Source organism: Capricornis sumatraensis, chromosome 23, assembly GCF_032405125.1.
Source record: "Capricornis sumatraensis isolate serow.1 chromosome 23, serow.2, whole genome shotgun sequence".
Taxonomy (NCBI): domain Eukaryota; kingdom Metazoa; phylum Chordata; class Mammalia; order Artiodactyla; family Bovidae; genus Capricornis; species Capricornis sumatraensis.
The window spans coordinates 23,586,126-23,613,234 of NC_091091.1; the positions used below are offsets into that span (position 1 = coordinate 23,586,126).

At 48.9% G+C, this 27,109-nt stretch overlaps 1 protein-coding gene across 1 annotated transcript in view; it reads left to right on the plus strand.

Moving 5' to 3' along the window:
- Positions 1-27,109, plus strand: part of SUFU (SUFU negative regulator of hedgehog signaling) — a 109,897-nt gene that overhangs the window by 62,045 nt on the left and 20,743 nt on the right. The window contains exons 4-8 of the mRNA XM_068961451.1: positions 10,784-10,926; positions 11,826-11,911; positions 12,164-12,236; positions 15,329-15,482; positions 17,315-17,426. Coding sequence (XP_068817552.1) covers positions 10,784-10,926; positions 11,826-11,911; positions 12,164-12,236; positions 15,329-15,482; positions 17,315-17,426 — 568 coding nt within the window. The remainder of the gene's footprint in view (positions 1-10,783; positions 10,927-11,825; positions 11,912-12,163; positions 12,237-15,328; positions 15,483-17,314; positions 17,427-27,109) is intronic.

Consider the following 27,109-nt stretch of genomic DNA (forward strand, 5'->3'; position numbering starts at 1 on the left):
GGATCTGCTGTCGGCCTCTGGGGTCATTCCCACTACCATACAGAGAGCCCGTCCTGAGACTCGCTTTTGGGGGAGGAACCTGGGGGCCACTGGCAGCCCACCAGCCCCCTCCTGCACTAATTTTGCTGAGTTTCTCTGTTATGAAAGGAATCTTCCTTCCCCTGCACCGTTTGCCTTTGTATCTGTGTCTTCGAGGAAGGGGGAGGAAGGTGGAGAGCCAGAGGTTGTTGAGAAAATACATAGGGAAACAATTTTGAGTCTCCTTGGACTGGCTTTCCAATCCTTGGCAATTCCTTTGATTCTGGACGAAACCTAGAAGGAATATCCTTTCCTTTCCCCTTCAATTTTGTAAGAACAAGCACATCTCCTCTTGCTCTTCCTGACTTAATCAAGTGGTATGGCACGCCCACTTCCCCAGCCGTGTCTTGCAGCCACATTGAGCCAGATTAATGTCACACAGAACTAGTTGAAGGACTCTCTCTAACCAAACACTCAGGTTCACTTTTCCAGTCTTGAGACACTGCCTTCAGGACTTTTAAAAGGTGGGAGAGGGGGTTCAATTCTTGCCTCCACCCCTTGACCATGTTGGAAAAGCTTGACACCATCCACCCAGCTATGAAGAACTTTGCCTGCTGGCCACGAAAGTCCGTTAACACATGTACAGGCAATCTGTCTCTCTCCTGCCTCCACACACTGTTTGTTTTGTGGTTATTTCCATCTTAAAGAAAGAATCCTGTCTCGGCCTTTCTTTGGAGAAGTGTGATTTGAAGGGCTGCAGCGGGACGATTGTGCAACCCGGCTCCTGGAATCTCCTTCCTACAGTCTGCTGTGCATGTGTGCTCAGAGGGCAAGGGTGCCAGATTCTGTTGTTCCATACCAATCGAAGCTTCTAAACTCCCGTGTCCCCCTTATACTGTCCACTTACAGCACTCAAGCGTTAAAGGGGAGGTAGCCAGGACGCAGTCAGTTTTTTGCTTCTATGTGATACACATACATATTGTTCTCAGCTGCCATCCAGACTCCCTAGGGTAGGCGAGGTCTCACCAGTGCTGCAGGGCTCTGAACTGAACTCAGCTCTGGCTTGGAGCTGGGGAGTCTGGGCAGGCGGGCAGAGAAATGTCCACTCATGACTTTATTTGGCTCCCTAGAAGAAGGAGAGTTGCCGTTGCCAGAAAAAGGTGAGCGCTGATCTTTCCCAGCAAGAAGGTCTGTTCCCTTCCTTCGGCGGGTGCTTTTGGATGGAGGTAGAGGAGGCCCACAGGAGGCTCTGGGTCTGAGGGTGCTGGGACAGTGAGGGCAGTGCCCTCTGCTTGATGCCTGGGGTGCCCCGTCCCCAGAATGAGCACGCATCTCATAGGTGTGTTAAGGGCTCCAGAAATGTAATCTGTGGCAGTGACATCAAGATGTCCTACACTCCATGACCTCAGGAAATGTTGGAGGCTCCTCATTTCTAGAAATCTACCATGACACAAATAGATGAGGCAATATACAACCCCACTCCTTTCCCTACAGCTTGGCTTAGAACAAGCAAGGAGAAAGCACCAGGGCTTAGAAATTAGGACAGGATTACATGGAGATCCAGCGGGGCCAGTGGACAGACTAAGTGGCTTCAGTTAGGAGCATCTGGGCTGGCCAGAGGCTGATAGGGCTGACTTTGAACTTCACCCCCTCCACCACCACGGCTAGGCCTGGGTCGTTCAGTAAAACCCCCAGGCTGCCTCTTCCTCCTGCTGGGGCATCTGGAGGCTGCTCAGGCCTGTACAGACTTGTGTTTCTGCCCATTTAATGTATTGCAGTTCATGGGCCTTCAGTTGACTTGAAGGGGCTCTCTTCCAACCTCAGAGGAGGCCTTCTCTGGGCCCAGCTCCAGCAGCCCACAGTGGGCCTTCTCAGGAAGGAGAGGGGGTGAGGCCATTGCCAGATTCTCCCTACCTGGAATGTTGGTTTCATCCTGGGACTTTCTGAGACAGGGGAGGCCACCTGACCTTCCCATTCGGCCATCTGTGTCAGAACATGCCATCTTCCCTGGCATTTCAGGGAAGAACTGCTTTAGCTGTCTTAGGAACCAGCTCTATGTCTTCATTTGGGAGGCATGGAAGGCTTCATCGTCAAAGTGATTTGTGAGTACCAAGAAGATGAGAGGGATGGAAAGATGATGACGGCAACCCCATTGTTCAGAGTTTGACCCTAAAGTTGACAGACTCCAGTCTACCAGCCTGCTTTGGGCCGCCTTTTGTTTTCCTCCACTCCCTGAAACACCTCTTGCAGACCCGCCACCCCTTTGACACCTGTCCCAGTTCAGTTGGGTTTCCTGCCTTTGCTCTTCATGTCTGGAACACAGGTAACCATCCGCAAGCATGAGTACTTCTGGCATCCTCCACGAGAAACCCTGTCTTTGAGGCTCCAGGAGACAACATTAACCCATTCTCCTTAGACCAAGCTTATGGATTCTGGCCACTGAGATGGGGGGTGGGGGAGACGGGGAGCTTATCCTATACTTCCACACAGAATGGAGACAGTCACTCTCCAGAGTTGGGATGACTTAAGAACTCTTGAAGAACACATTTGTTTCTCAGTGTTTTAAAGGCAGCACTCATTATTTTGCAAACAATAGCTGTTTTCTTCTGCAATCCATTTCCCTAGATTTTGCTAACTTCTATCTAGCACAGTCCAACTTCAAACCACCATGACTAAAGCTGGATGTTCGCGAGGTGGGGTAGGGTGACAGCCAATTCAAGGGGTCAGTTAGAATCTGCACAGCCATACGCACCCTCCTGCGCCAACCTTTTAAGAGTTCTTGCCAGGGAGTTGTTTGTTACTGGAGAAAGAGACATCCAGTGATGAAAGCTTTCTTTAAACTGAGCAAGGGGCAGAACTGAAGTGAGTATTTTTTGGATCCTATGCCACCCTGGAGTGGTGTGAATTTTCCCAACAGGCTACAGCAGCGGGATGGTACTGCAACATGGTACTGGGAGGCAGAGTGGAGAGAAAGAGGGACGGAATGTGAAGTGGCCTCCAGGCCTCACCTGGAATTGCCCACCTTCACACCTCCTGGCAGCCCCTCTGCTGTGTAGTTTGGGTGGGGTTCCCGGGGATGTCTGGGTAAGGACACTTGAGGGGACCAAAGAGAGGAAGGGAGAGGGAGCGAACTCCTCTAACCACTGGGCTGAACAGCTGGGCCTCCAACCGAGGCAGTATTAGCATTTGAAAACCCCTCTGACGGGGCTGAGGCCTTCCCGGGGTGGGCGCTGGGCCTGAGAGCAGAGGCCGTGGTGGCTCCACACAGAATGGGGCTGAGCATCCAGGGCATGAAGACCAGGCCGGACTCAAGAATGAGCCCATTGTGGCTTTGTCCCAGGCTTGAAAACTGTGACCAAGGCTCTTTCATTGTTAAGAAAGACCGTTTCTTGGCCACAGCAGAGCTCAAAAGTCTGGTTCCCCCACCAGGCAGGTCTGGGAGGTTGTTAAATACGTGCTCTCTAAACCTTTCTGTGGGTAGTTAAGACCGTCTCACTCCGGATCACACAGGCTGGTGTGTTGGTTCTGGAACTGCAACCTGGGTCTGTCTCCCAGCTGACTAAAGTCAACCCCTTCCCAAACTGTCTGTACAGAGTTGCTTTTCGTCATTCGTATTTCATTTAAACAGTTTAGCATTGTACAGGATGTATTTTTAAATTGATGTTAATTCTGGTTAATAAAGGTCATAACTCCAAACCTCTGTAGCCTCTTCCCTGTTTCCAGCCAAAGTCTGCTTAGAGGTGGGGCGCTGGAGGGAGCTGGGCACACTCTTCCTTAATCCAGGAGCAATGGTGCCACCTACTGGCAGTTGCTATTAGCTACAGGTTCTGTGGCCTGCCCTGTTTTCTGGTAAAGGGACTTTGACCGAGATGGAAGTAGCAGTGTTCCAGTACAGGAGTGATAACATGCTCCAGTGCAACACGCACTGAGTAGGCACACTATTTCCTACTTGCAGATGTGGAAGGGCTTAGAGACTGTGATTGGGCAAGTTGCCCAGGGTCACAGGGGCAAATAGGCTTCCCTGGTGGCACTTAGTGGTAAAGAACATGCCCACCAGTGCAGGTTAGATGTAAGAGACACAGGTTTGATCCCTGGGTAGGGAAGACTCCCCTGGAGAAGGGAATAGCTACCCACTCCAGTATTCTTGCTTGGAGAATGCCATGGACAGTGGAGCCTGGTGGGCTACAGTCCACAGGGTCACACAGAGTTGGACACGACTAAAGTGACTTAGCACGAGCAAGCACACAGCAGAGGCAAATAGGACAGAGCCTTCCCACCTGCAAAATTAGCCAGTTGGCCAGGGTTGCCAAAGCCAGCAAGATATTTTTGACGATAACTGGACAAAACACTCAATACTGTGACTAGTGAGGACTGTCTTGCCTCTTCAGTTCTGATTCAATCCTGCTGAGTTTGTCAGTTTGATATGACTCTTTAAACCTTGAACAGTCTTTGATCCTTGTTTATTTCAGTTTTTAGCAATGTTAGATAGGCAGCAGTATCAGTTATAAATTATTAACTTTTTTCGTTAAATTATTTTGAAGTTATCAAAATTATCTTCCACTTTATGACGAGCAAGATTGGTTTTCTATTTTCCTTATGTAGTATAGTGATATGACATTTCCTTTTAAAGTAAGTTTGTTGGTTTAAAAAAGTGAGTCAATTTTAGGGCGGAAATACAGGTAGGCAATGGGATGGGTGTACACAGATATGTTGAAAATCCTGATGGATGTTACGGGTGACTCAGAAGTGTGGGCAGTGTTGCACTGTGCCCATCCTCACTGGCCTGCTCCACAACCTTGGGCAATCTTGAGGATCCTTTCCTTGTTTGTAGAAAATGAAAATGGGGTGGGTGATCGTATAGGTAGACTATAGAATGCTGTGAAGTCTGGGCACCACGACTCAGGTTTCTCCCAGGTCAGGCCACTTTACCTGTGAAAGTAGTGACCGTCAGGGGCCTTGTTTCTTCCACTTTTCTTCTCCCACAAGATTCTCCCCTTTTACCAGCTGTATTTTCTTTCTTCTTCTTAAAAACCACCTTTACAGAAATATGATTCACAAATTTTATAGTTCACAGCTGTGAGACCATTACCCCCAAAAGCAGCCCCCAGACCAGTCACTTCCCATTCCGCCTTACCCAACCCAGCCCTAGGAAACCACTAATCTGTCTATCTCCATAGATTTGCCTACTCGGGGCATTTGGTATAAATGGAATCACACATGGCCTTTCATGACTGGCTTCTCACTTAGCATCATGTTTTTGCTATGTTGTTCATGTTGTGGCATGTATCAATACTTCAGTATTTTGTATTGCCAAATAATATTCCATTGTGTGGATATACCACATTTTATTTATTCATTCATTAGTTGATGGACACTTGGGTTGTTCCCACCTTTGAGCTATTATGAATGATGCTGCTGTGAACATTCAAGTACAAGTCCTTGTGTGGACATGTTTTCATTTCTCTGGGGTATGTACCTATAAGTGGCATTGTTGGGTCATATAGTAATTCCATGTTTAGTATTTCATGGAATCACCAAACTTTTCCAAAGCAGTTCCACTATTTTACATGGGCTTCCTGGTACCTGAGCTGATAAAGAATTTGCCTGCAATACAGGAAACCCTGGTTCAATTTCTGGGTCAGGAAATTACCCTGGAGAAGGGATAGGCTACCGACTCCAGTATTCTTGGGCTTCCCTGGTGGCTCAGGTGGTAAAGAATCTGCCTGCAATGCAGGAGACCTGGGTTGAATCCCTGGGTTGGGAAGATCCTGGGGAGGAGGGCATGGCAACCCACTTCAGTATTCTTGCCTGGAGAATCCCCATGGATAGAGGAGCCTGGCTGCAATCTGTGGGGATCAGAAAGAGTCGGACACGACCAAGCGACTAAGCACAGCACAGCACCACTAATGCAGAGGGGATCCAATTTTTCCAAATCCTCACCAATACTTGTTATTTTCTGAGGTTTTTGTTTGCTTTATTTTTTTATTTTTATAATGGCCATCCTAATGTATATATGAGGGCTTCCCTCATAGCTCAGTTGGTAAAGAATCTACCTGCGATGCAGGAGACACAGGAAGATCCCCTAGAGAAGGAAGCAACAACCCACTCCAGTATGCTTGCCTGGAGAATCCCATGGAGAGAGGAACCTAGCAGGCTACAGTCCATAGGGTCACAAGAGTTGGACATGACTTAGCGGCTAAATCAGTCAGTGTGTGTAAAGTGATTATTTCCTTGGGGTTTTCATTTTCATTTCTTTTCACTTTTTTGAATCACAACAGGTTTTAATTTTAATGAAGTCCAATTTATCTTCTCTTTTTGTGTGCTTTTGGTATCTACCTAAGAACATTGCCTAATTCAAGGATAGAAGATTTACTCTTATGTTTCTTCTAAGAGTTTTGTTATTCTAACTATTATAGTTAGGTTTATGATCCATTTTGAATTAAGTTTTGTTTATGGTTTAGGAAAGGAATCCAACTTGATTCTCTTGGATGTAGATATTCAGTTGTTCCATCACTATTTGCAGAAAAGAGTATTCTTTCTTGTATTAAAGTATCTTGACTATCTTGTCAAAAATTAATTGACCATAAATTTGAGGGTTTGTTTCTGGACTCTATAAATTCTGTTACCTTGATCAAATGGTATTCTTGTGCCAGTACCACACTGTCTTGATGACTGTAGCTTTGTAGCAAGTTTTGAAAACAGAAAGATTAAATCGTCCATCTTTTTCAAGATTGTTTTGGTTATTCTGTGTCCCTTGCATTTTCAAATGAATTTTAAGATCAGGATATGAATTTCTGCAAAAAACGGAGGGGGGCATTTGGCATTTTGATAGGGACTGTATTAAATCTGTAGATCAATTTGGGGAATGTTGCCATCTTAACAATATTAAGTCTCCTGGTTTATTAGCAATTTCCATTTATGTAGGTCTTCTCTATTTTCTTTCACCAGTTGTTTTATAGTTTTCAGAGTACAAATTTTATATTTCTTTCATTAAATATATTCCCAAGTATCGTATTCTTTTTGATTCTGTTGTGAATGGAATTATTTTATCAATTTCATTTCCTTTTTTTTTATCAATTTCATTTTCAAGTTGCTCTTCTTAGTGTATAGAAATATACACTTCAGTTCAGTCGCTCAGTCGTGTCCGACTCTCTGCGACCCCATGAATTGCAGCACGCCAGGCCTCCCTGTCCATCACCAACTCCCGGAGTTCACCCAGACTCGCGTCCATTGAGTCAGTGATACCATCCAGCCATCTCATCCTCGGTCGTCCCCTTCTTCTCCTGCCCCTAATCCCTCCCAGCATCAGAGTCTTTTCCAATGAGTCAACTCTTCGCATGAGGTAGCCAAAGTACTAGAGTTTCAGCTTTAGCATCATTCCTTCCAAAGAAATCCCAGGGTTGATCTCCTTCAGAATGGACTTGTTGGATCTCCTTGCAGTCCAAGGGACTCTCAAGAGTCTTCTCCAACACCACAGTTCAAAAGTATCAATTCTTCAACTAGCTGTTTATTATTCTTGTATCCTGAAATCTTGCTGAATTTGTGTTTTTCTGATATTTTTTTAGTAGATTCCTTAGGATTTCAATTATAAGATCATGTGATCTATAAATATAGTTTTATTTCCTTGTCAGTCTATCCAATGGTTTATTTCTTTTTCTTACCTTATTGCCTTGGTTAGAACCTCTAATACCTTAGGGGTTTTTGTTTGTTTGTTCGTTTTGTTTTTTAGAACCTAGGGAATGATTCCTTCTTAGTCCTTCTTTTCTTTTTTATTTTATTCTTTTTAAGTTTTACTGATTTATCCATTTGCTTTTGGCTGCACTGGGTCTCCACTGCTGTGCACGGGCTTTCTCTAGTGGTGGTGAGCAGGGGCTACTCTCTGGTTGCAGTGTGCAAGCTTCTCCTTGTGGTGGCTCCTCTCGTTGTGGAGCACAGGCTCTAGACACACAGGCTTCAGCAGCTGTGGCTCGAGGGCTCCTCACATGTGGGATCTTTTCAAAGCATAGATCAAACCCACATCCCCCGCATTGCCAGGGGTATTCCTAACTACAGGACTACCAGGGAAGTTCAGAACCCCTAATACCATGTTGAATAAAAGCAGTGAGAGCCAGTATCTCTGTTTTGTTGTTGATCTTAGAGGGAAATAATTCAGTGTTTCACCATCAGGTGTGATGTTAGCTGTAGATTTTTTGTAGGTGCCCTTTAACAGATTGAGGAAGTTCTCATCTATTCCTAGTTTGAGTGTATTTGTCATAAAAAAAAAAGTATTGGATTTTGATGTATGCTTTTTCTGTGTCTATGGAGAGAATCATGTGATTTTCCAGAAAATCTGTATTCTGTTGACGTAGTATTTACATTACATTGATTTTCTCATGTTAAACTAACTTTGTATTTCTGGGATAAATCTCACTTGATCATTGTGCCATTTAATATGTTGTTGTATTCAGTTTGCTGATATTTTTGTTGATGATTTTTGTGTCTGTGCATAAGGGATATTGGTCCATGGCTTTCTTTTCTTGTAACGCCTTTGGTTTTGGTATCAGGGCTTCATAGAATGAATTGGGAAGTGTTACCTTTTTTTGTGTTTGATTTTTGGAAAAGTTTATGAAAAATTGGTGTTAATTCTTCTCTAAATGTTGGTAGAATCTACATTGAAGTCATTGGGCCTAGACCTTTTATTGTGGGGGGAAGCTTTTAATTACTAATCCAGTCTTTTTACCTGTTGTATTGTTTCTTTCTTGCAGATCACGCATGCTGCTTGTAGACACATACTTCTGTAAAGGGGAGAAAATCGGGGAGGAGCAGGCCGAGCAGGAATTGGGAAATTTGGGGGTTTGTAGTTGACTCTCCCTGTGCCTGACTTTACATGTTGATTGAAAAGTGATGAGATCTTGACAACTGCAGATTCCCAGATCATAAGTAACAGACCGCAGCGAACCACTATACATTAGTTCTACTGCTAACCATAGTTAGTATGAACTGCAATAGTTATATAAAATATGAGGCAGTTGACTACTTCAGAATGAAGAATACAAACTTACTTCATGATCATTTTAAAAAAATAAGACTAAGAAATGAAGTAGTTATTGTACATAAAACTATAGTAACCAAAACTATATGGTATTAACATTAAAAACAGACACATAAATCAGTGGACCAGGGTAAAGAACCCAGGAATAAAGCCACACATGTGGTCAATTAATTTACAAAGTCAGAAAAAGAAAGATAAGTATCATATGATATCATTTACATGTGGAATCTAAAAAAATAAACAAACAAAAGAAAAAATGAAAACCAAGCTCATAGATACACATAATAGACAGGTAGTTGCCAGAAGAGAGAGGAGGCTGCAGGAGGGGTAGGGGGGGGCGGGTAGGTGAAATCGGGTAAAGGGAGTTAAAAGGTACAACTTCCAGTTACAAGATAAATTCTATGGAGGTATTTACAGCAGAGTGGCTATGGTCAACAATACTGTGTTATATATGTGAAGGTTCTGAAGAGAGTAGATCCTAAAAGTTCTCATCACAAGAAAAAACAATCTTGTGTGGTGATGGGCTTGTTGTGATAATAATTTAACAATATATACCTATAGCAAATCATTATGTTGTGTACCTTAAACCAATATGATACAGTATTATTTTTATAAATAATAATTTATAATTGAGGGGAAAATATGAGGTAACTTTCTATGTGTTGATATGAAATGATCTCCAGGATACATAATTTTGAAGGAAATGTGCAAAACAATGTGAAGGGGGAAGAAATGGAAAGGACCCGTAGATGCTTTCAGTCTGGTAAATGCAGAAGACCTGTGGAAGGAAACCCAAGGTGAAAGGCAGGGGAACAGGAAACTTCATAGCGTCTGGGCATTTTCCCCCGTGGCTCTGCTCCTTACGCTTCTTTCTTTAAAGCAGTGGGCCCATGTGAAGGGCAGCAGGGAGATGATCAGGTGGCCGTATTTGCACGTTTCTCTTAGGCAGCCTGGGCCCAAAGCCTGTGTCCTCCAGGGCAGCAGCTTCCCCTCCGGGCTGCATGTCTGTGCCGAGGTGTGTGAGGCATGGTCAGATCTCCATCTGCTGAGGAGCTATTCCCTGAATCTCTCTGCCTGTGGGAAACTCAAAGGCCCTCCGAGGTTGGGGATTCCTATTTGAACAGTTTCAGCTGCACAGATGGAGAAGGCAGTGGCACCCCACTCCAGCACTCTTGACTGGGAAATCCCATGGACGGAGGAGCCTGGTGGGCTTCCGTCTATGGGGTCGCACAGAGTCAGACACAACTGATGTGACTTAGCAGCAACAGCAGCAGCAGCAGCAACTGCACAGAAATCCTAGTATGTTTTTCCAAGGTGAAGGGCTTTCACGGCCCTCCAGCCTTCCTGTGGACCTCTGGCCGAATGGCCCAACAGTAAAGCACTTCATTCTTTCTTGGCAGACCTGATCGTGGCCCCTTCCCCCACTGAACTCCCCCAGTGAAGGTGCTGGAGAAGTGAAGATTGCAGAAGTTGTTGGGCCCCCCAAGCGAGCAGCCCCACTGGCAGCCTGTCATTTTCCATCGAAGGCTGGCAGGATTGGCAAGCAGGAATGCATTTGATTTTGGGGAAATAGCCATGCTCTTTGCTCTCATCCTAGTGAATGCTTCCCCTCCTTCACTGGGGCCACCTTGGAAGGCTAGGGAGCCTCCCAGCCCAGGCTTCTCAGGCCCCAGGTTGGGCTCCAGGGCTGGCTGCCAGGCCTCAAACGCTGAGGTCCCTCACGTCTCTCCACAGAGAACACCTTCTGCAGTGGTGACCACGTGTCTTGGCACAGTCCTTTGGACAACAGTGAGTCAAGAATTCAGCACATGCTGCTGACAGAGGACCCGCAGATGCAGCCTGTGCAGACGCCCTTTGGGGTGGTTACCTTCCTCCAGGTGAGGTCCAGGTTGGACGTGGGCTCCAGCCTTCCCTGGCAGGGTGGGAGGGCGGGTGAGAGAACGGACATTTCCTTTTGGTCTTCTCCCTCTTTCTAGTCCCTCTAACAGTCTGTCAGGTGGATTCAGATGGTCTGATTCAATCTGCTGAGGTGTGCTGAGGGGGCAGGGGCGGGGCCATTTGGGTAGGAGAGGGTGGCCATAGCTGAGCGGATAGCAGGGGAGGGTATTTCTGTGAACTTGTAAGACCTGGACAGCCGCAGGCCCAGGACCCCTCCGGCGGGCAGCTTGGGGCTGGACTGGACCTTACCCGGGGGAGTGTGCATCTCCCCCAGCTGTGACCAGGGTACTTGCGGTCATGGTGGGTCTCTGTGAAGGTTCAGTTGTTTCCTCTGAGATTTACTCAAAAGTTCAGCCCCTGATAAGGAAGGGAGCTTTTCTGCGAGCTGCTGGCAGCCTCTGGTTGTCTTTCCGAGCTTGAAGGGCCTCAGAATCTCCTCTGTTTACAATTCCTGTGATCTCAACTGGGCAGGAACATCTCCCTGGACCTCCCCTGCTTCCAGAGACGTGGGCTGGGGACCCATCCTAAGTCCGCAGGGCCCTGATTATCTCTTCTGCCATCTGGAGCTTGGTTTTGTGTCATCCAGAGACCCGAGCCATCACAGTAGGGCAAGGGTCAGACCTTGATGCCCCTCCTGTGGACCCATCTGTCTCCTAGTCAGGCCACTGTTCCTTTCTAAGGGAACCATCCTATTTTGGACACATCAACCCCAGAGCACAGATCCTGCCTGTGGTCCCCCAGGTTTGGGGACACTGAGAGAGCCTGTGTGGCTGACCTTCTGGATGGGTGGGAGGAATGGCCATTAACGCACAATGGCATCTTTGTCCTCGGGTCTCAGATTGTCGGCGTCTGCACTGAGGAGCTCCACGCAGCCCAGCAGTGGAACGGGCAGGGCATCCTGGAGCTGCTGCGGACGGTACCCGTGTGAGTGCACCCCTGCGCCAGGAGGTGGGGGCAGGCTCCCCAGGTCAGGGGTTGGGAGCCCCTCCTTCCCCCTTACATTACTGCTCAGACTCTGGGTTTTCACACTGGGCCTCCCTGATCACTACCCCTGGCTGTCCCTTGGCTACTAGTACCCTGTGTTCTGGGCCTGGGGCAGCGAGAAGGGAAGGCTGTAGACCCCGCCCATGATCCCCAACCCCTAAGTTACCATCCTGTCCCCTTTCCTGTCCACAGCGCTGGTGGCCCCTGGCTGATAACTGACATGCGGAGGGGAGAGACCATATTTGAGATCGACCCACACTTGCAAGTATGTCTTGAGTGAGGAAAACGTTTCTAGCACACTGTGCCTAGGCCTCTGCCACATAACCCTGGCTTTCCTGCTGGGAAAACAGAGGAGCTGAATTTGTGAGTGAGTAGAAATATGGCATGATATGCAACTTGTTCCCTGAATTCTGCAGAGTACGTAACGGAGCAGAGATTTCAGTACAGGGAAAACTGTCTAAACACATTTTCCTGCGTTTTTTTTTCCTGCATTTTAAAAGGATTGATTTTATTGAATGCAAATTATACATCAATAAACCTGACCCCAAAATTGGATCACCAGCAAGAAAGAAAATCAGTATAATGGGTATTGCTTGTCTGGGATTCATCCTGCCATGTTCCCCTTCTTAGAAGAACATGGGCTTCCCTTCAGAAAACCTCCCTAGTGCCACTGCCACACCATGACAGACAGTGGAACAGGTGGCAGTGACCCCACAGCCCAGCTGTGGGGGTGAGCGCCGATTGGTCTAAAAGATCCTACCCTCTTTCAGATCATTTTCATCTTGGGCAGTCAGACGCCAAGCTCCTCCTGTGGCTAGGTTGGTATCCCTTGATCTAGAAAAGAAAGTCTTTATACACACAGGTTGGCCGTTCCCACTCGCTGTGTATGGCCCACCTGTACAGAGCGTCAGTGTCATCTCTGGGATTTTTAGAAGCAGCGCTCTGTTTGTATGCAGGTGAATTTTGAAAGCTGGGTAGAGCATAACTTTGTTTCTTATGGGCCACTCATGAAACAGGAACCGCAGACAGCCAGTAATGTGCCTGGCACGTGCCTGCCTCCTTCTCTTTTGCCCTTGCCCTTTGCAAGTCATTACCATCTCTGAACATTTTATGCCTCTGTAGAAATCTCACAGACTACAGGCAGCCTATGTTAGTGCCAAGAGTTAGTGTCCTTTAGGAAGGCTGGGAGGGGGTAGGGAGAGGTAGCAGGCAGACAGGTAGCCTGTGGTCCCTGGGCTCATTACTGCAGACCTGGGAGTTCTCAGGCAGAAGCCTACTCATTCACAGATGATGCTACTCTGTTTACCTAGTGCCTTGAACATTGAAGCTTTCCGATCACTTCCAGGATCCTCTGTTATCTCTCCTTTAACTTGGTTTCCTAGTAGCTTCTGCTTATGCAAGAACCAGAACCACATGGCTGTGTTTGCCTAAGCCCTTGTTCTGCAGCCACACTGGGATCCAGCACAGGGCACCGTGGGCTGTTGCTTTGGCCCCTGTCCTAAGTGCCAAGTGCTAAGAAAGCACCTGATCTTTAAGCTACTAGGGTAAGCAGCCTGTCCTTGGTCTACATGCTGAGAACAGCTCTCCTCTCTAGTCTTCAGGCGTCCGTCCCTAAGGCCAGCCAGCAGGACCCAGAGCACTAGTGTTCTTTAAAAGCAACAAAGCACCTCGGTGTGCACCCAGGGGGAGCTGCTCTGTGCTCACTTGTGTCTCTGGGGTCTACTTGCAGCTGGTTTGTTTTAGAGCTGCTCCTGGCCCTTTGCTCCACACTCTACCACTAGCCAGCTGTGTGCGGGAACAAGTCCCCAGACTCCTCGGCGTCTTCACCCTTTCTTGTTTACTCATAAAGTAAGTGGGCCGAGCTCATTGAGCCAAGAGATGTCTTCAGCTTCTTGCTTAGGTGAGGGGCCCCAAGGTGGCCAGTGGAGAAGGAAGAACATAGACTCTATCCTGAGCAAACCAGCACCCACACACCCCTGCCTAGGGCACAGAGAGCCACTCCCTGTTGTCAGCTCAGAATCCCCAGCTTTGCCTGGGGTGATGGGAGCCCTGGAGATGGGGAGAGAGGGGCTGATGGGAAGGAGGCATCAGGCCAGGGCCACCTGCTAACAGTGTCCAGAAACAAGGACCCTCTCTGTAGGCTTACCTTGTGCTTTCTGAACAGGCTTCCCGGCCAAGCAGCAGGCCAGTATGGGCCTCTGAAGCCATGGGGAGAAGGTCCCCAGACAGGGAGGAGCAGATTCTAATTGAGGTCCTGACTCAGGAGCTTTATTTGGCCCACATGACTGTTTATGAACAAGGTTGCGGGAGCCTCATCCAAAGGCTTTTGACCTTTCATCCAAAGCCCAACAGCACAACTGTATTTTACCGGAAATCCCAGGACGTTTGTGTTCACCTCTTCCTTGAGACCATTTGGAGAGTGTTTGGTCTCCACAATGTCAAGGCCTGTGTGAAGGCAGGACCTCTGGTGGGGCTTGCAGATGCTCACCGCCCTCCTGGCCGCCAGTTCAGTCTAAGAAATGGAAAAGAATCTCCATCCAGAATTCTTGGCCAAACAAGTCAGCAATGCTGCAGGGAAAGTCCTGCCCTTCTGCTCTCTGGGGGCTCGTCACCATGTGACCACACCCTCTGCTGTTGGAAGAAGAAACTGCAGGTGTGAGGCTGGAGAGGTGGGGCTGAGTCCCAGTCTCTCCCGCCTATGGCTGGCTTCCACACTGGCCTCTGGAGCAGGGCTGGGTGATCAGTCAGCAGAGGAAGAACTGTGCCTTTCCTCCGGGAGGTAGTTCCTGGCCCTGCTACGTCAGCTCCACAGGCCAGCACAGGGTGGGCAGAGTCAGGGCTCTGAAACAGGTGTGAAGGTCACTATACTGGAAGTCTAATGAGTAAGGAGAAGCTTCCCTTGGGATTTCCATTCTCCCCAGCTCCCCTAACTGCTGGTTCTCCTGGAGGAGCCCAGTGGCTGGCAGAGACTGTCATTCGTTAGTAACCAGCGCAGAATAGTCAGGAATCCTGTTCTTCTGACACCTGTCCCACGCTTAGCTCTTACTCATGCTTGGGCTTGGTCACGTCCAGCTCTTTGTGACCCCATGGACGGCAGCCCACCAGGCTCCTCTGTCCGTGGGATTCTCCAGGCAAGAATACTGGAGTGGGTTGCCATTTCCTTCTCCAAGGTATCTTCCCTACCAAGGGGTCGAGCCCGCCTCTCCCACATTGGCAGGTAGATTCTTACCACTGAGCCACCAAGGAAGCCCTTAGCTCTTATTGAGGCCGAGTAAATATGGGCAAGCAAATATGGGTGGTGACCTTGGGCCACTGGTTGGCTGAAGGAACTCTGGCTCTTTGGTTCTTTCCAAGCAGGAGCGAGTTGACAAAGGCATCGAGACAGACGGCTCCAACCTGAGTGGTGTCAGTGCCAAGTGTGCCTGGGATGACCTGAGCCGGCCCCCCGAGGATGACGAGGACAGCCGGAGCATCTGTGTGGGCGCTCAGCCCCGGCGGCTCTCAGGCAAAGGTGGGGGCCTTGCCTTCCCCTTGCCTAGGCTGGGTTTTAGCATTTCTTGGCAGGATTTAAGCCGCCAGTGAGATCTCTAGCAAGGTGGAATGGAGGGAGCTTTACTGGCCCATTTCTCCTGGGGTGTGTGTGTGTGTGGGTGTGTGTGTGCGTGTGTGTGTGTGCATTTCACATTGCACCTCCAGCAGGGACCATTATGTTTTAGATTTGCCCCTTGCAATCTAAGGTCAGGGAGGTGAGTGGAAGCCCTAGAACAGTTACAGGAAACGGCCATAGTCCACCCAAGTGCAGGAGAACAAGCCCTGGCCACCCACAGAATTGACACAGGGCCCAGCTCTAGCCTGAAAGCCATGCCAGACCCGAGGATCACACTGGCCTCAGGCCTGCCCAGGCCTCTGATGGGAAAGGCCTGAGTATGAGACCAGTTTATAGACTTTACCCACCCCCTCCACACACACTGTCTTGCAGATACAAAGTAAGGGGCAGGGGCAAGCACCCTTACCTCTGAACCTAGGGAGTGGGCCTTGGAGAAGGAGGGTATGGCTCTCCTGTTGGAAGCTCACCATGCTAGTCTTGGCTAGAGAAATAGTCATGGTTTTAAAGAAAGGGGATCTCTAACTATCTTCAAAAGAAAAGCAGCCGTACATAAAGATGCGCTTATAGCTGCTCTTTCTACTTCCTTTCTCTGTTCTTCCCCCTTTCTTTATCTTTTGAAGAGTAAGATGCTTGGTCCTGCATAGTATACAGACACATGTGATAGCACTTATAAAAGGTTTTCTTTCCATAAAGAACAACTTAAACCCCTCATGCAAATATCTGACCCTTTTCTTTCCTTCCTGCTTGTTCTAATGATGTGCCAAGTTCCAGGGAGGCTCTAAGAGACTGTACAGTTATTAGACTCATTCAGTTGCTTTTGTGAAAAAGAGCTAATTTAAGGAAGGATTCACAGCTTTGTCCAAAATTTCAACCATTATTGGCTATTTTTAAAAAATTCTTTTAAGTAAGATCCATGACGCTGTAACAAACAGCTAGAAAAGTCACTAATCATGTTCAGCATCTACCCTAAGCCCACCCTTTGATCAACCAACATTAATTTGCTTTTTAGTGTGTGTTTGCAGAAATAAGTCTTAGACCAAAATCTCAATATAGGGGACCAGAGTAGTAAGCTTTACCCCTGAAGACCAGCAAAGCATCTTGCAAAGAAATAGTTCCACCAAGAGACTCCTTTCTTACCTCCTGGTCCTTGGCAGATCTATGGAGAGGCAGGGTTCCCTGGGATGGGACCAAGGTGGGAAGATGACTCAGCATCCCACTGACCTGGCCCCAGGGGAAAGGGTGGCAAGACCAGACACCAGCTGACCACACCGAACCCAGAAACTTGTGTCAGGGACGCCTGCCCGTTCACAGCAGAGCACTTGCAGCCGTTACTTACATCCAGTAAGTGGGCAGAATTCCTGGGTGGTCTTGGGCAGTGGCTGTCTTGTGAGTCACTGTCTGGACCCATGTTAGGGGTAAGCCTAGGGCCTGTGACACAGGAAAGGAAGGACAGTGGAGGAGAGAGCCCTGCCTTGGAAGGTGCCCTTCTGTGGTCCAGGGCCTTGTCTTCTATAAGCGTGGTGCTCTTTAGACCAGAAGTTTCGGGGGCACACGATGCCTTGTCTGCCCCGTGTCCTCATGCTGCACTCAGATCTCACAGCTGATAGCTGGAGTGGCCTCAGGACCAGCCTTCTCGGGGGCTTTTCCCAGCACATCTGCAGAGCTGGGCTCTAAGGACGGGAATGGGGCTGCTGGGGCCCAGAGAGCCATTGGGTAACTTGGTGATGTCATTGCAGACACAGAGCAGATCCGGGAGACCTTGAGGAGAGGACTTGAGATCAACAGCAAACCCGTCCTTCCGCCAATCAACCCTCAGCGACAGAACGGCCTCACCCACGACCGGGCCCCGTAAGTTGCCCACCCACAGAGGGGGTCAGTCCAGCTTCCTGACAGCAATGTCCTGAGACTGGGGCATGGGAGCAGTTCTGTCCTTCAGAGCCTGTCCCTATGGCTTGCATGAGAGAGAACAATGCCCAGAGGCCTTTCTGGATGGACTCAGGGTCTCTGGGGCACACAGATCCATGGTCATAAGGGCCTCGGAGGGGACCCAGCAGACCAGAAATATAAACAACAGTAAATATTTACACGGGCTGTGTGAGCAGATGGGAGGCCAAGTTGGGGCGAAATCTGACTTGGGGCCTCCCAGCCTTGTGGGAGCCCATTGTGCTGAGCACCATTCCCCTCCTTATCTCGGCCTCGGCCAGAGTTGCCCTTCCTTCCTTCCTGGAGCCTGGTCTCCGGCTGATAGCTGCAACCCCAGGGGCCTCCCTGTCTGGCCAGCCCCAGACTGGACGCCTGCTGCTGAGGCCCTTCTTCCTGCCTCCCTTCCAGGGGGCCCAGGGAAGGGAAGTCCTCTCAGGCCTCTGCTATCTGTCCACGAGCTCTTTGGAGAGACTTTTGACCACCCGAGAGGTCAGATCTACTTCCTGCTGACCTCTCCTTCTCTGATGGGGACAAATGGTGGGCAGAGCTGGAACTGGACACCCCCCGCCTCTGCCCTTGGTCCCAGGGCAACTCCAGGGAATAGCTGCTGGCAGGGGCAGCCTGGGAACTGGCAGCCCAGAGCAGGAACCCTGCCTGCCAGAGAGGAAGTTGCTGTGTCCTGGGCTAAAAGGGAGGCAGACCACTCCTGCAGGTCCAGGGTGATCCGTCCTTCTTCTGAGAAGTCTTTATTACACATTCACTGTGTGGCAGGCTCAGGACCCAGAGGGCCATCTGGGGTGTAGGCTCTTTTGGGAACACATGAACTGAACGAATTAATTAATTGGCATGATTCTGGCTGTGGATGTAATTTGTTGGAATTAGTTACTTTGAATTTTCTATCTCCAGTTCCTCATCCATGACCCCTAGAAGCGGTAGTGATTTAATGTGCTACAGAAGGGACAAGTCAGCATGATCTTGAGTAGTTAGGGAGGGCTTCCTGGAGGAGGAAGTACATGAGATGGGCCCTGAAGGTGCCCTAGAATTTTAACAAGCAGGAGATGGAGCTGACGGGGATGGAACAGGGAAGGCCTGGCTGGTTAAAGTTGAGGCTGGAACCTGAGAGCAGATTGTGGAGTAAGAAGAGTTGCTCTGGCTGCCTGAGGTGGCCCACCTGGCCAGTCTGCCATCCAGAAGCCATGAGAGTGGAGCTCTTTGGCAGAAGCCTGGAGAAGCCTCCACTGTACCTCTGAGCAGCTTTTAACTCTAGCCAGTGGGTTTCTGCAGCCAGCTGCCTTGAAGGAGCTGGCCGAAGGCACCATCCTCCCCTGGCAGCAGCAGAGGGCCAGGCAGAGTCATGGGGCATCTGGAAACTCTCCACCTGGGAGTCTGGCTCCCATCCCAGGGCCATACTTCTTCCCATGCCCTGAGCTGGGCTTCTTCCTCTGGGCCCTGTTGGCACTGGTGGGAGGTCGGGAGGTACTTGAAGGCTTAAAGGCTCAAACAGATTGCCCCATAACTTGTAGACGGTCTTAGTTCAGATGGCCCCTCCACCTCTGAAGGTCTAGGTTTCTGGACAGAAGGGCAGGGGCTCCTGTGGAGGTACCCCACTTGCCCCTGTTGTATATCTGGAATAAGCCTGAACTCTCACACCCTGTCTTGGGCATACTTCCAGCTGCTGCAGCCCCAGCAACCTTGCTGGGCTCAAGGTTCTTGAATGCTCACATCTAGCCCAGACTCAGTCTGCTGGGCAGTGGGGATCAGACCTGGTCCACGGGCCGTTTGCAGACAGTGCAGAGCTGCAGCCTCCACTCTGGCCTGAATTGGCTGAGCTAGAGAGATGGATGAGAGTAGAACAGAGGTGCAACCCTCTGGGGTCCTCTCCCCTCCCTGCAGCTCAGGGACCCAGTCGCATCTCTAAGGCGCTGGAATCTGCAGTCTGAAGGGAATTGGCACTGTCTCCTCTAAGGTCATCGGTCCTAGTTACCAATCTGCTAGCATTTGGTTGAGAACTGGTTCCTCCTCCTTCCCCAAGAACAGCGGCCCCCCAGTCTTCAGCTCCCTGTTACCTCAGGATCAGTGGCAGTGGACTCGGCTCACATTAGCAAGCACAAGTGTAATATCTGTGCTGCCCACCCTGGGAGCTGACCCATTTCAGATAAACCGCCTGGATCACGACTGAGAAAGCCGACCCAAAACGTGCTGGCACCAGTATTTGCTTCTCTCCCTGCTGGGGCACAATGGGCACAGGCTGTGTTGTGTCTTTGTATCCAGTTTTCCTTTAGTCAGGCTTTCTGGGCGGGGACTCTGAGATGTGGTCCTCACGGGCCCAAACATGGTTTGAGGAGGCTTTGGAGATAGAGGGGAGAAGCAGAAGAGCCTGTGGAGCCTGGCCATGAGCAGCGGGGCACTGACCTGCCTGGGGGACTCGGACGCTCGCTCTTTCCCATCCCAGTAGCAGCCAGCACTACTGGTAAAGCGTGTGTGCCAGGTCACATTCCAAGGGCTTTGTATTAATACCACCCTTGTGGTCACTCTGTGAAGTAGATAATATTATTATCCCCCTTTTCTAGGTGAGGAGGCTGAGGTACAGAGAGGCTAATAAATGCCTTGATGAGGAAAGGGTGGCACTTAGGGCTGTCCCTCAGCTGTTAACATGGTATTAACTCCTCACGCCATGCTCAGGGCCTGCGTGAGGGACACCCCAGACCTGTCTCTCCCCGTCCCAGGCCGACCTCTTCTCACAAGTTGTAGCATGAATAGAAACCTCTCCCCTGAGGCCAAGGTCCAGGCTGAAGCCCCAAGTTAGAAGCTTACTGTTTGTATTTAACTCGAGGAGGACATGCTGCCAGCCTCAGTGCTTCCAAATCCCCGAGATAACGAGATGTGTCATAATTGGCTCGTTTATACCACAACTCCTTCTTGACACGAAGCCTTGTTGCCCTCATGTTCAGAAACAAAATCAGCCTTACCTCTGGCCCCTCCACCGCTTCAGGGCTAGGGGATTTCTTTCTTTCTTGAGGCCTCACTTCCTGCTTCCCAGAAAGGCAGGCCCCTCTGGGTAACCTGCTCCTCTCCCACTCGCCCCTGCCAGCCCTCCTCCCACAGCCTTCCCAGAAGGGGAGCCCTTGGCCCTCTTTGGGGCTTCTTCCAGCGTTTCACAACCCCTGCATTCCAGCCATGAAATTTGTATCTGGCTTTTCCCAAGATGATCAGTTGAGAAAAGCCTCCTTCGGCTTGCTGGCGCCTCCCTTCCCACTGCCCGCCCGTGTGAGTTTGGGAAGCAACTCCTCTGTGCCACTGAGGGGAGCCCAGCTTAGGCACTGTGCCTGCCAGCATTTGTAAGGACCTAGGTCAAGGGGGGAAAAGTCACTGGCATCCCGTGTCTGAGGTGGCTGGCTGAGACGTGGACTGTGGTACAGAGCCCGGCCTGTGTGCCCCAGCCTCCGCACAGGCACTGGGAGATGAGCGTGGTCAGGTGCACTGCGTGGCGAGGCTCGCCCCTCTGTAAACTTGCTCCGGTGCTGGGAAGCTGCCTTGGTGTACCAGCCCTCCTCCTTTTCCCTCTGCAGTGACTCACTGACTGAGGCTGGGGGACCTCTAGGGAGCTCTCTGGATCACATAACAACCCCCCTGTCCCCGCAAAGAGGGACAGGGCTCCTGGGTGTGTGTGCACATGTGTTGGTAGGGAAGGTTCCTGGCTGTGGGAGAAGCCCTTTGTGGTGAGGTACCTTTAAAAAGTACACTAACCATCATCACTGAGCTCTTTCAGTCTTCTGGAATCGCACCAGCAGCACTTAAGGCTGTTTTTTTCTTGTTGCCTTAACTTTCTGGAAAATTAAAGTTTTGTAGCATGACTTCTCCCATCGTGGCATTGTCAGCTGTACCTTCCTCCAACATGCACCGGAACACAACGTGCATTTCTCTCCACGTTAAGAAGTGTCTCTGCTCCCATCTGTCTGGCCATTTGAAGACGGGGTCCCTACTGCCTCAGTCCCCATCTTGAAGAGTTTGTGACCTGGCCAAGGAGTCGTTCTTTAAAGAAAACTGTGTTTTGTTTTCAGGCTTCCCAGGTGACGCTAGTGGTAAAGAACCTGCCTACCAATGCCAATGCAGGAGATGTAAGAGACACAGGTTTGATCCCTGGGTTGGGAAGATCCCCTGGAGAAGGAAATGGCAACCCACTCCAGTATTCTTGCCTAGAGAGTCCCATGGACAGAGAAGCCTGGTGGGCTACAGTCCATAGGCTCGCAGAGTCAGACATGACTGAAGCTACTTAGCACGCATGTGTTTTGTTTTGTTCAGCCTATGAGGCCCATGAAGATTAATTAGAAGAAGACAATATCTCGTTTGCATCCAGTGAATTGGGTGAAGGAAGGTGAGTTTCCATCTGGGAAAAGAGCTGTGCTGTTGCCGTCACTTCCCGCACACAGGGCAGGCCTGGATAACCCTGCTCCGGGGGCTCCATCGTGTCAGCACAGTGGCCCGCCAGGAGCCCACGTGTCACGTTGGTTCCCCTCATCCCTCCCACATTGGGGAAGTACGGTTGTTTTCACTGGAGAGAAAACCCAAAAGAAAAAGAAACAGCCCTGTTCTCAGCGGCCCTGCCAGGCCCCACAGGGCCAACGAGGGGAAGGGCCCAGACTCCTGTGAGCCACTGTTGCCTTGCTGAGCGCCTGCCTTCACGTGCCCTTCTCAGAAATATACATTTGAAAGGGCAGAACGAGGGCTCCAAAGTGCTCCTGCCTGGGTGAATTTCTGTTTGAACTCCATTTTCTGTCCACTTCCCCAAAGAGGTAAAGCTGTGGCCATTGTTAATGCCCCAGCCTCAGAGTTCATGGCCAGGACGTCGAAATTCTCAGTCTACACTGCATCTCCTCCTCCTCGAGTTGCACAATCAGGAGTATTTTTATCACCCATCCTTGATCCTCAGTGTCACCCAACACTTGAGCAGTGAGTCACTTCTCCAGGGAAGGGAAAAGGAAGGCTCAAAGGTGAGAGCTAGAGAGAGGAAATGACTCAGTGTCTCAGGAAACAGAAAGCCAAGGGCTCTAACTGGAGCTGGCTCATTCAGGAGCACAGGGGTCCTCGTCCCCCACCCAAGTCAGACCACGCGGCTGCAGGGTGGAGGTCCCCGGTGCCTGGAGGAGTTAGTAGTTGATGGAGGGATCCACCAACCTTAGCACGATGCTTCCTCACTCTGATTTCTTCACCCACACTCCATCCCACTATTCTATCATCACATTTTTCTCCTTGGGATGTTCACAGTGAAAATACTGCATTTTGTCATTTGGTTGTTGGTGTTGGCCTTGTACCCTTGTGTCATCCTCATCAGAGCATTTGTCTGGACTCAGCGATAACAGCACCTGTGGAGTTAAGCTGGGGCCCTCACTCCACCCACACCCTGTCCCAGTCCTGCCCTGAAGGAGACCTGCAAGTGCTTCTTTCTCTGGAAAGTTCAGCGCTTCCGTCAGCAATCTGAAAGCAAAAGGAACAATCTCCCAGGCTAGTGGGCAGAAACCAGAGGTTGGACTGGGCTCAGCAGGCCAAACCCACTTCACTTCTGAATCGTTGCCAACCCGGGTGCCCTGGTTCCTGTTCCCTGGCGTCCCCAAGGAGAAGGCCCCAAGTCATGTAGCCAGTGCAGACGTCATCACTGTCACAGGACTGGGATTGTGGCTAAAAGGAGTCACGGTGGTTGGGCTCCTCTCCTTTCTACACTTGCTCCATTGATAGAATATGACCAACACCCTTAGGCTAAAATGGAAAAATTAAGACTTTTCAATCTGTTGAGAGCAGAGTGGAGAGGAAACGTGGCTACGGTTCTGTCAACCTGTGAAGTGTGGGTAGGGTGACCAGAAGCATGTACTGCGATCTGTGCAGTGCTAGAAACAAGGAATCTCTCCTGCCGTTGGAAGGAGAAGGCGTGTTAGGATATATAAAAAGTCCCCTTGTACAGTGGGAAGTGTAAATAAAGAATGTGTTATATAGACAGGTGGTAAAAAAGAAAGAAATGGGAAGATTTAGATCAGTTGCTGAATTACCGAGGTGCGCCTCTGAGCCATCCCATAAACCATTGCTCAGTGTTCCCAATATAGGAAGGATCCTGGGTTGGACAGGTTCTGTGGCCAAGCAGGCATTTTTACTAAGTATCACCATGTGCCAGGCCCTGTATTGTGGATTACTTTTGTCCCCATTTTACAAATTAGAACACAGAGATTTAGCTAGATTTTATAACTTATCCTGGGTCAATGAGCCAAGATTAAGAAGGTTCAGACCCAAAATTTGAACTTTGGGTTTTTTGAATCCAGATCCAGGCCTCATTACCACTAGGTGCTGCCTATAAAAGAGGATAAAAGTAGAGGAGGTGTCTGCCCCTCCTCAGGAAAAAATAACTGGAAAGAAGGCCATAAAAGTCTCCGAACTGGTGCACAGAGTAAAGTTGGTGTTCGTTTTCCTGCAAACTCCTGAAGGTGACAGATCAGAGAGAAGCACACTAAAAAATAAAGTGAAATCTGCTAGAAGATATGCTCCATCGAAATGAGTGAAGAAAATACTCGGGAAACAAGAAACTGGATCCCCCATGAGAAGGAGGGGAGAGGAATCGCCAGTGTGAAGGTGAAGGGTGATCCCATGAGGACACCTATGTAGCAAGAATGGAGGGCAGTGAGCTCAGACTGGAGTCATTTGGAAGGATCCTCTGGAGAAATGTCTTTAAGAAGATAAAATTGATAAATATTTGCTCTATTTGAAAGTCTTGGGATAATCTGCAGGCCATTGGTAGTTAGTTTAGGACTGAATTATTGAAATTCATAGAAAATAATACAGTTATTAAATACAAGAAAAAACAGAAAATTACGCTAAAAAGGAAAAGTAATCATAGTATATACTACATGAAAGTGAAGTGAAAGTGAAAGGCACTCAGTCATGTCTGACTCTTTTCCACCCCATGGACTGTAGCCCACCAGGCTCCTCTGTCCATGGACTTCTCCAAGCAAGAATACTGGAGTGGGTAACTGTTCCCTTCTCCAGGGGATCTTCCCAACCCACGGACAGAACTCAGGTCTCCCACATTGTAGGCGGATTATTTACCAGCTGAACTACCAGGGAAGCTCAGTTGTAAATAGCATTAGTATTGTATAATAACGCAAACGCTTAATACTGATCCAAACAAACTTACAGTACAGTTATCTTGGAAAGGAGGGAGTGTGAGATGAAAGGGAGCTAAAAGCTCATCTTCCGTAGCAGGAAGTCAATGGGTATAGCCTAAAAGGGAATAACGGGAAGTGGAAAGTACGTTAGAGGTATTGAGGAAAGTCAAAGAAGTGATATTGTAGGAGCTGTTACAGCTTACCCTGTATAGTGAATAGAATGACATATTCCAGGTATAAATCACAGAATTGGCACTAAGGTAATCCCTGGTCACTCAGAGGAACTTCACCTTCCCCAGCATCAGGCCGAGAGCTCAAGGTGGGCGTTGTGTAACTGTCTGACAGGCCTCCTGAGAGCGTCTTGCCGTGGGGTGAAGGAGTTGATGGAGTGCCTTGCATGCACCTGACTGACTGGCAGGGAGGCCGATGCCATAGGTGTGACAGGTCCTTGGGACAAAGTACTTAGGCAGAGCAGGGTTCAGGAGGGAAAACCCTGGGCCCTGTCAGAACACTGCTTGGTCAGTGGTCCTCAGAGGGAGGGTCCCTACAACCTTGGAAGAGACTTTGTTGGGGATTAAGTGACAAGGGATTCCTGTGGCTAAGCTTGGAAGATACTGGCATACACAAAGTGAAACTGGTTTGTTTGCCCTCCATAGTCCTCCTCAGATTCCTCGAAATGCCAGCATTTTATGAATCTCCCATCTGAGATGCAGTGTGCTGCATCCAGCCCTTGCCACATCTGCTTTTCTAGAAGTGTGTCTTACATTAAAATTCCATCGAATGCCCTTTGGGAAGCCCTGCTGTGGTTTCTAGGAAGCAATTCTTTTTAAGAGTTCAGGGGAAAAAAATAGATGTGTCTTCGTGGCCTTGGAAACCCCAGAAGGAAAGACCACTCAAAGGGATGGGAGGCTCTTAAGAATAAATATTGTGGTTATATGTTTGCTGGCATCAGAAAGACCTAGGGGTTTTGTCTCAGCCCTTTATTGCCTCATTGTGCGATTTGGGTCTAGTTATTTAAGTATCTGAGTTTCAGTTTCTTCATCTGTAAAATGGGAAAAATAATACCTATTTATAAGGTTGTTATACGGTTCATGGCAAGAATACTGAAGTGGTTTGCCATTCTCTTCTCTAGTGGACCATGTTTTGTCAGAACTCTCCATTGTGACCTGTCCATCTTGGGTGGCCCTGCACGGCTTGGCTCATAGCTTCACTGAGTTATGCAAGACTGTGATCCATGTGGTCATTTTGACTAGTTTACTGTTATTATGGTCCTGATGCTGGGAAGGACTGAGGGCAGGAGGAGAAGGGGGTGACAGAGGATGAGATGGTTGGATGGCATCACCAACTTTATGGACACGAGTTTGAGCAAGCTCTGGGAGATAGTGAAGGACAGGGAAGGCTGGTGTGCTGCAGTCCATGGGGTCACAAAGAGTCAGACATGACTTAGTGACTGAACAACAACAATAGGGTTGTTATAGAAATGAAAGGAACAAATATATACAGGGTTTAGCATAGGACCTGGCTTCATAGCTGGGCTTCCCAGGTAGTGCAGTGGTAAAGAATCCGCCTGCCAATGCAGGAGGTGCAGGAGACATGGGTTCTATCCCTGGGTCTGGAAGATCCCCTGGAATAGGAAATGACTTCATAGTTGGTACCTCTTATTATTATTGTGGATAGTCCCCTGAAAACTGAAAGGAGGTGTAATATCTCTGGGGACCTGTACAGATATGTAGAGAAGTCTTTATGTAACTCAGAATATTTTTGAAGAATTTGAACAAAAGCTAGAAGAAGTATGTTAGACCAATAAGAAAAGCTGAAACTCAAGAAGAGCTAAGTCTTGTAAAAAAAAAGTGCTATGATCAGCGAAAAAGGACTATTTTTTATACTTCTGTTTAGAACGAGAAGAAGAAAACGTAGGTCCTGTTGTTTGGACAGAGTGATGTTAATCAGAGAAAGAGAGGCAGCAAAAATTTACTCTAGTTCTGTTAGCTTCCATCTCAAATAGAATGGTTATCAGACTAGGAAGAATCACACAGGCATTGATAAAAGAGGATTGAAGCCATGATTTCCAATCTCCTGGTCCACATGTATTGCACCCCAGAACACCAGTCCAATTGGCAGACGAGATTCAGGAAGCTGGTGTCAGTAATCCCTGAGGGAATGGGAGAGAGGTGTTGGCAGACTGAAAGCACTCAGAAGTTCCAAGATGCAAAAAGCATCTTTCACTCTCTAGACTAGCGAGCTTAGTGTCAACTCACAGGGAAAACTCTGGGCTAGATTGTTCAGTGAGTAGGCTGTGAACGCTCCCTAAGGAAAAACAGTGAGGCTTGCTTTCACAGAGTCAGGCCTGCCGGACCTTCCTCACTGCCTTTTTAGAAACACTTAACCTATTCCTACTTGGTAGATAAAGGAAGTGCTATAGACCTCATATAGGTGGGGGTGAGCAAGACATTTGGAGAA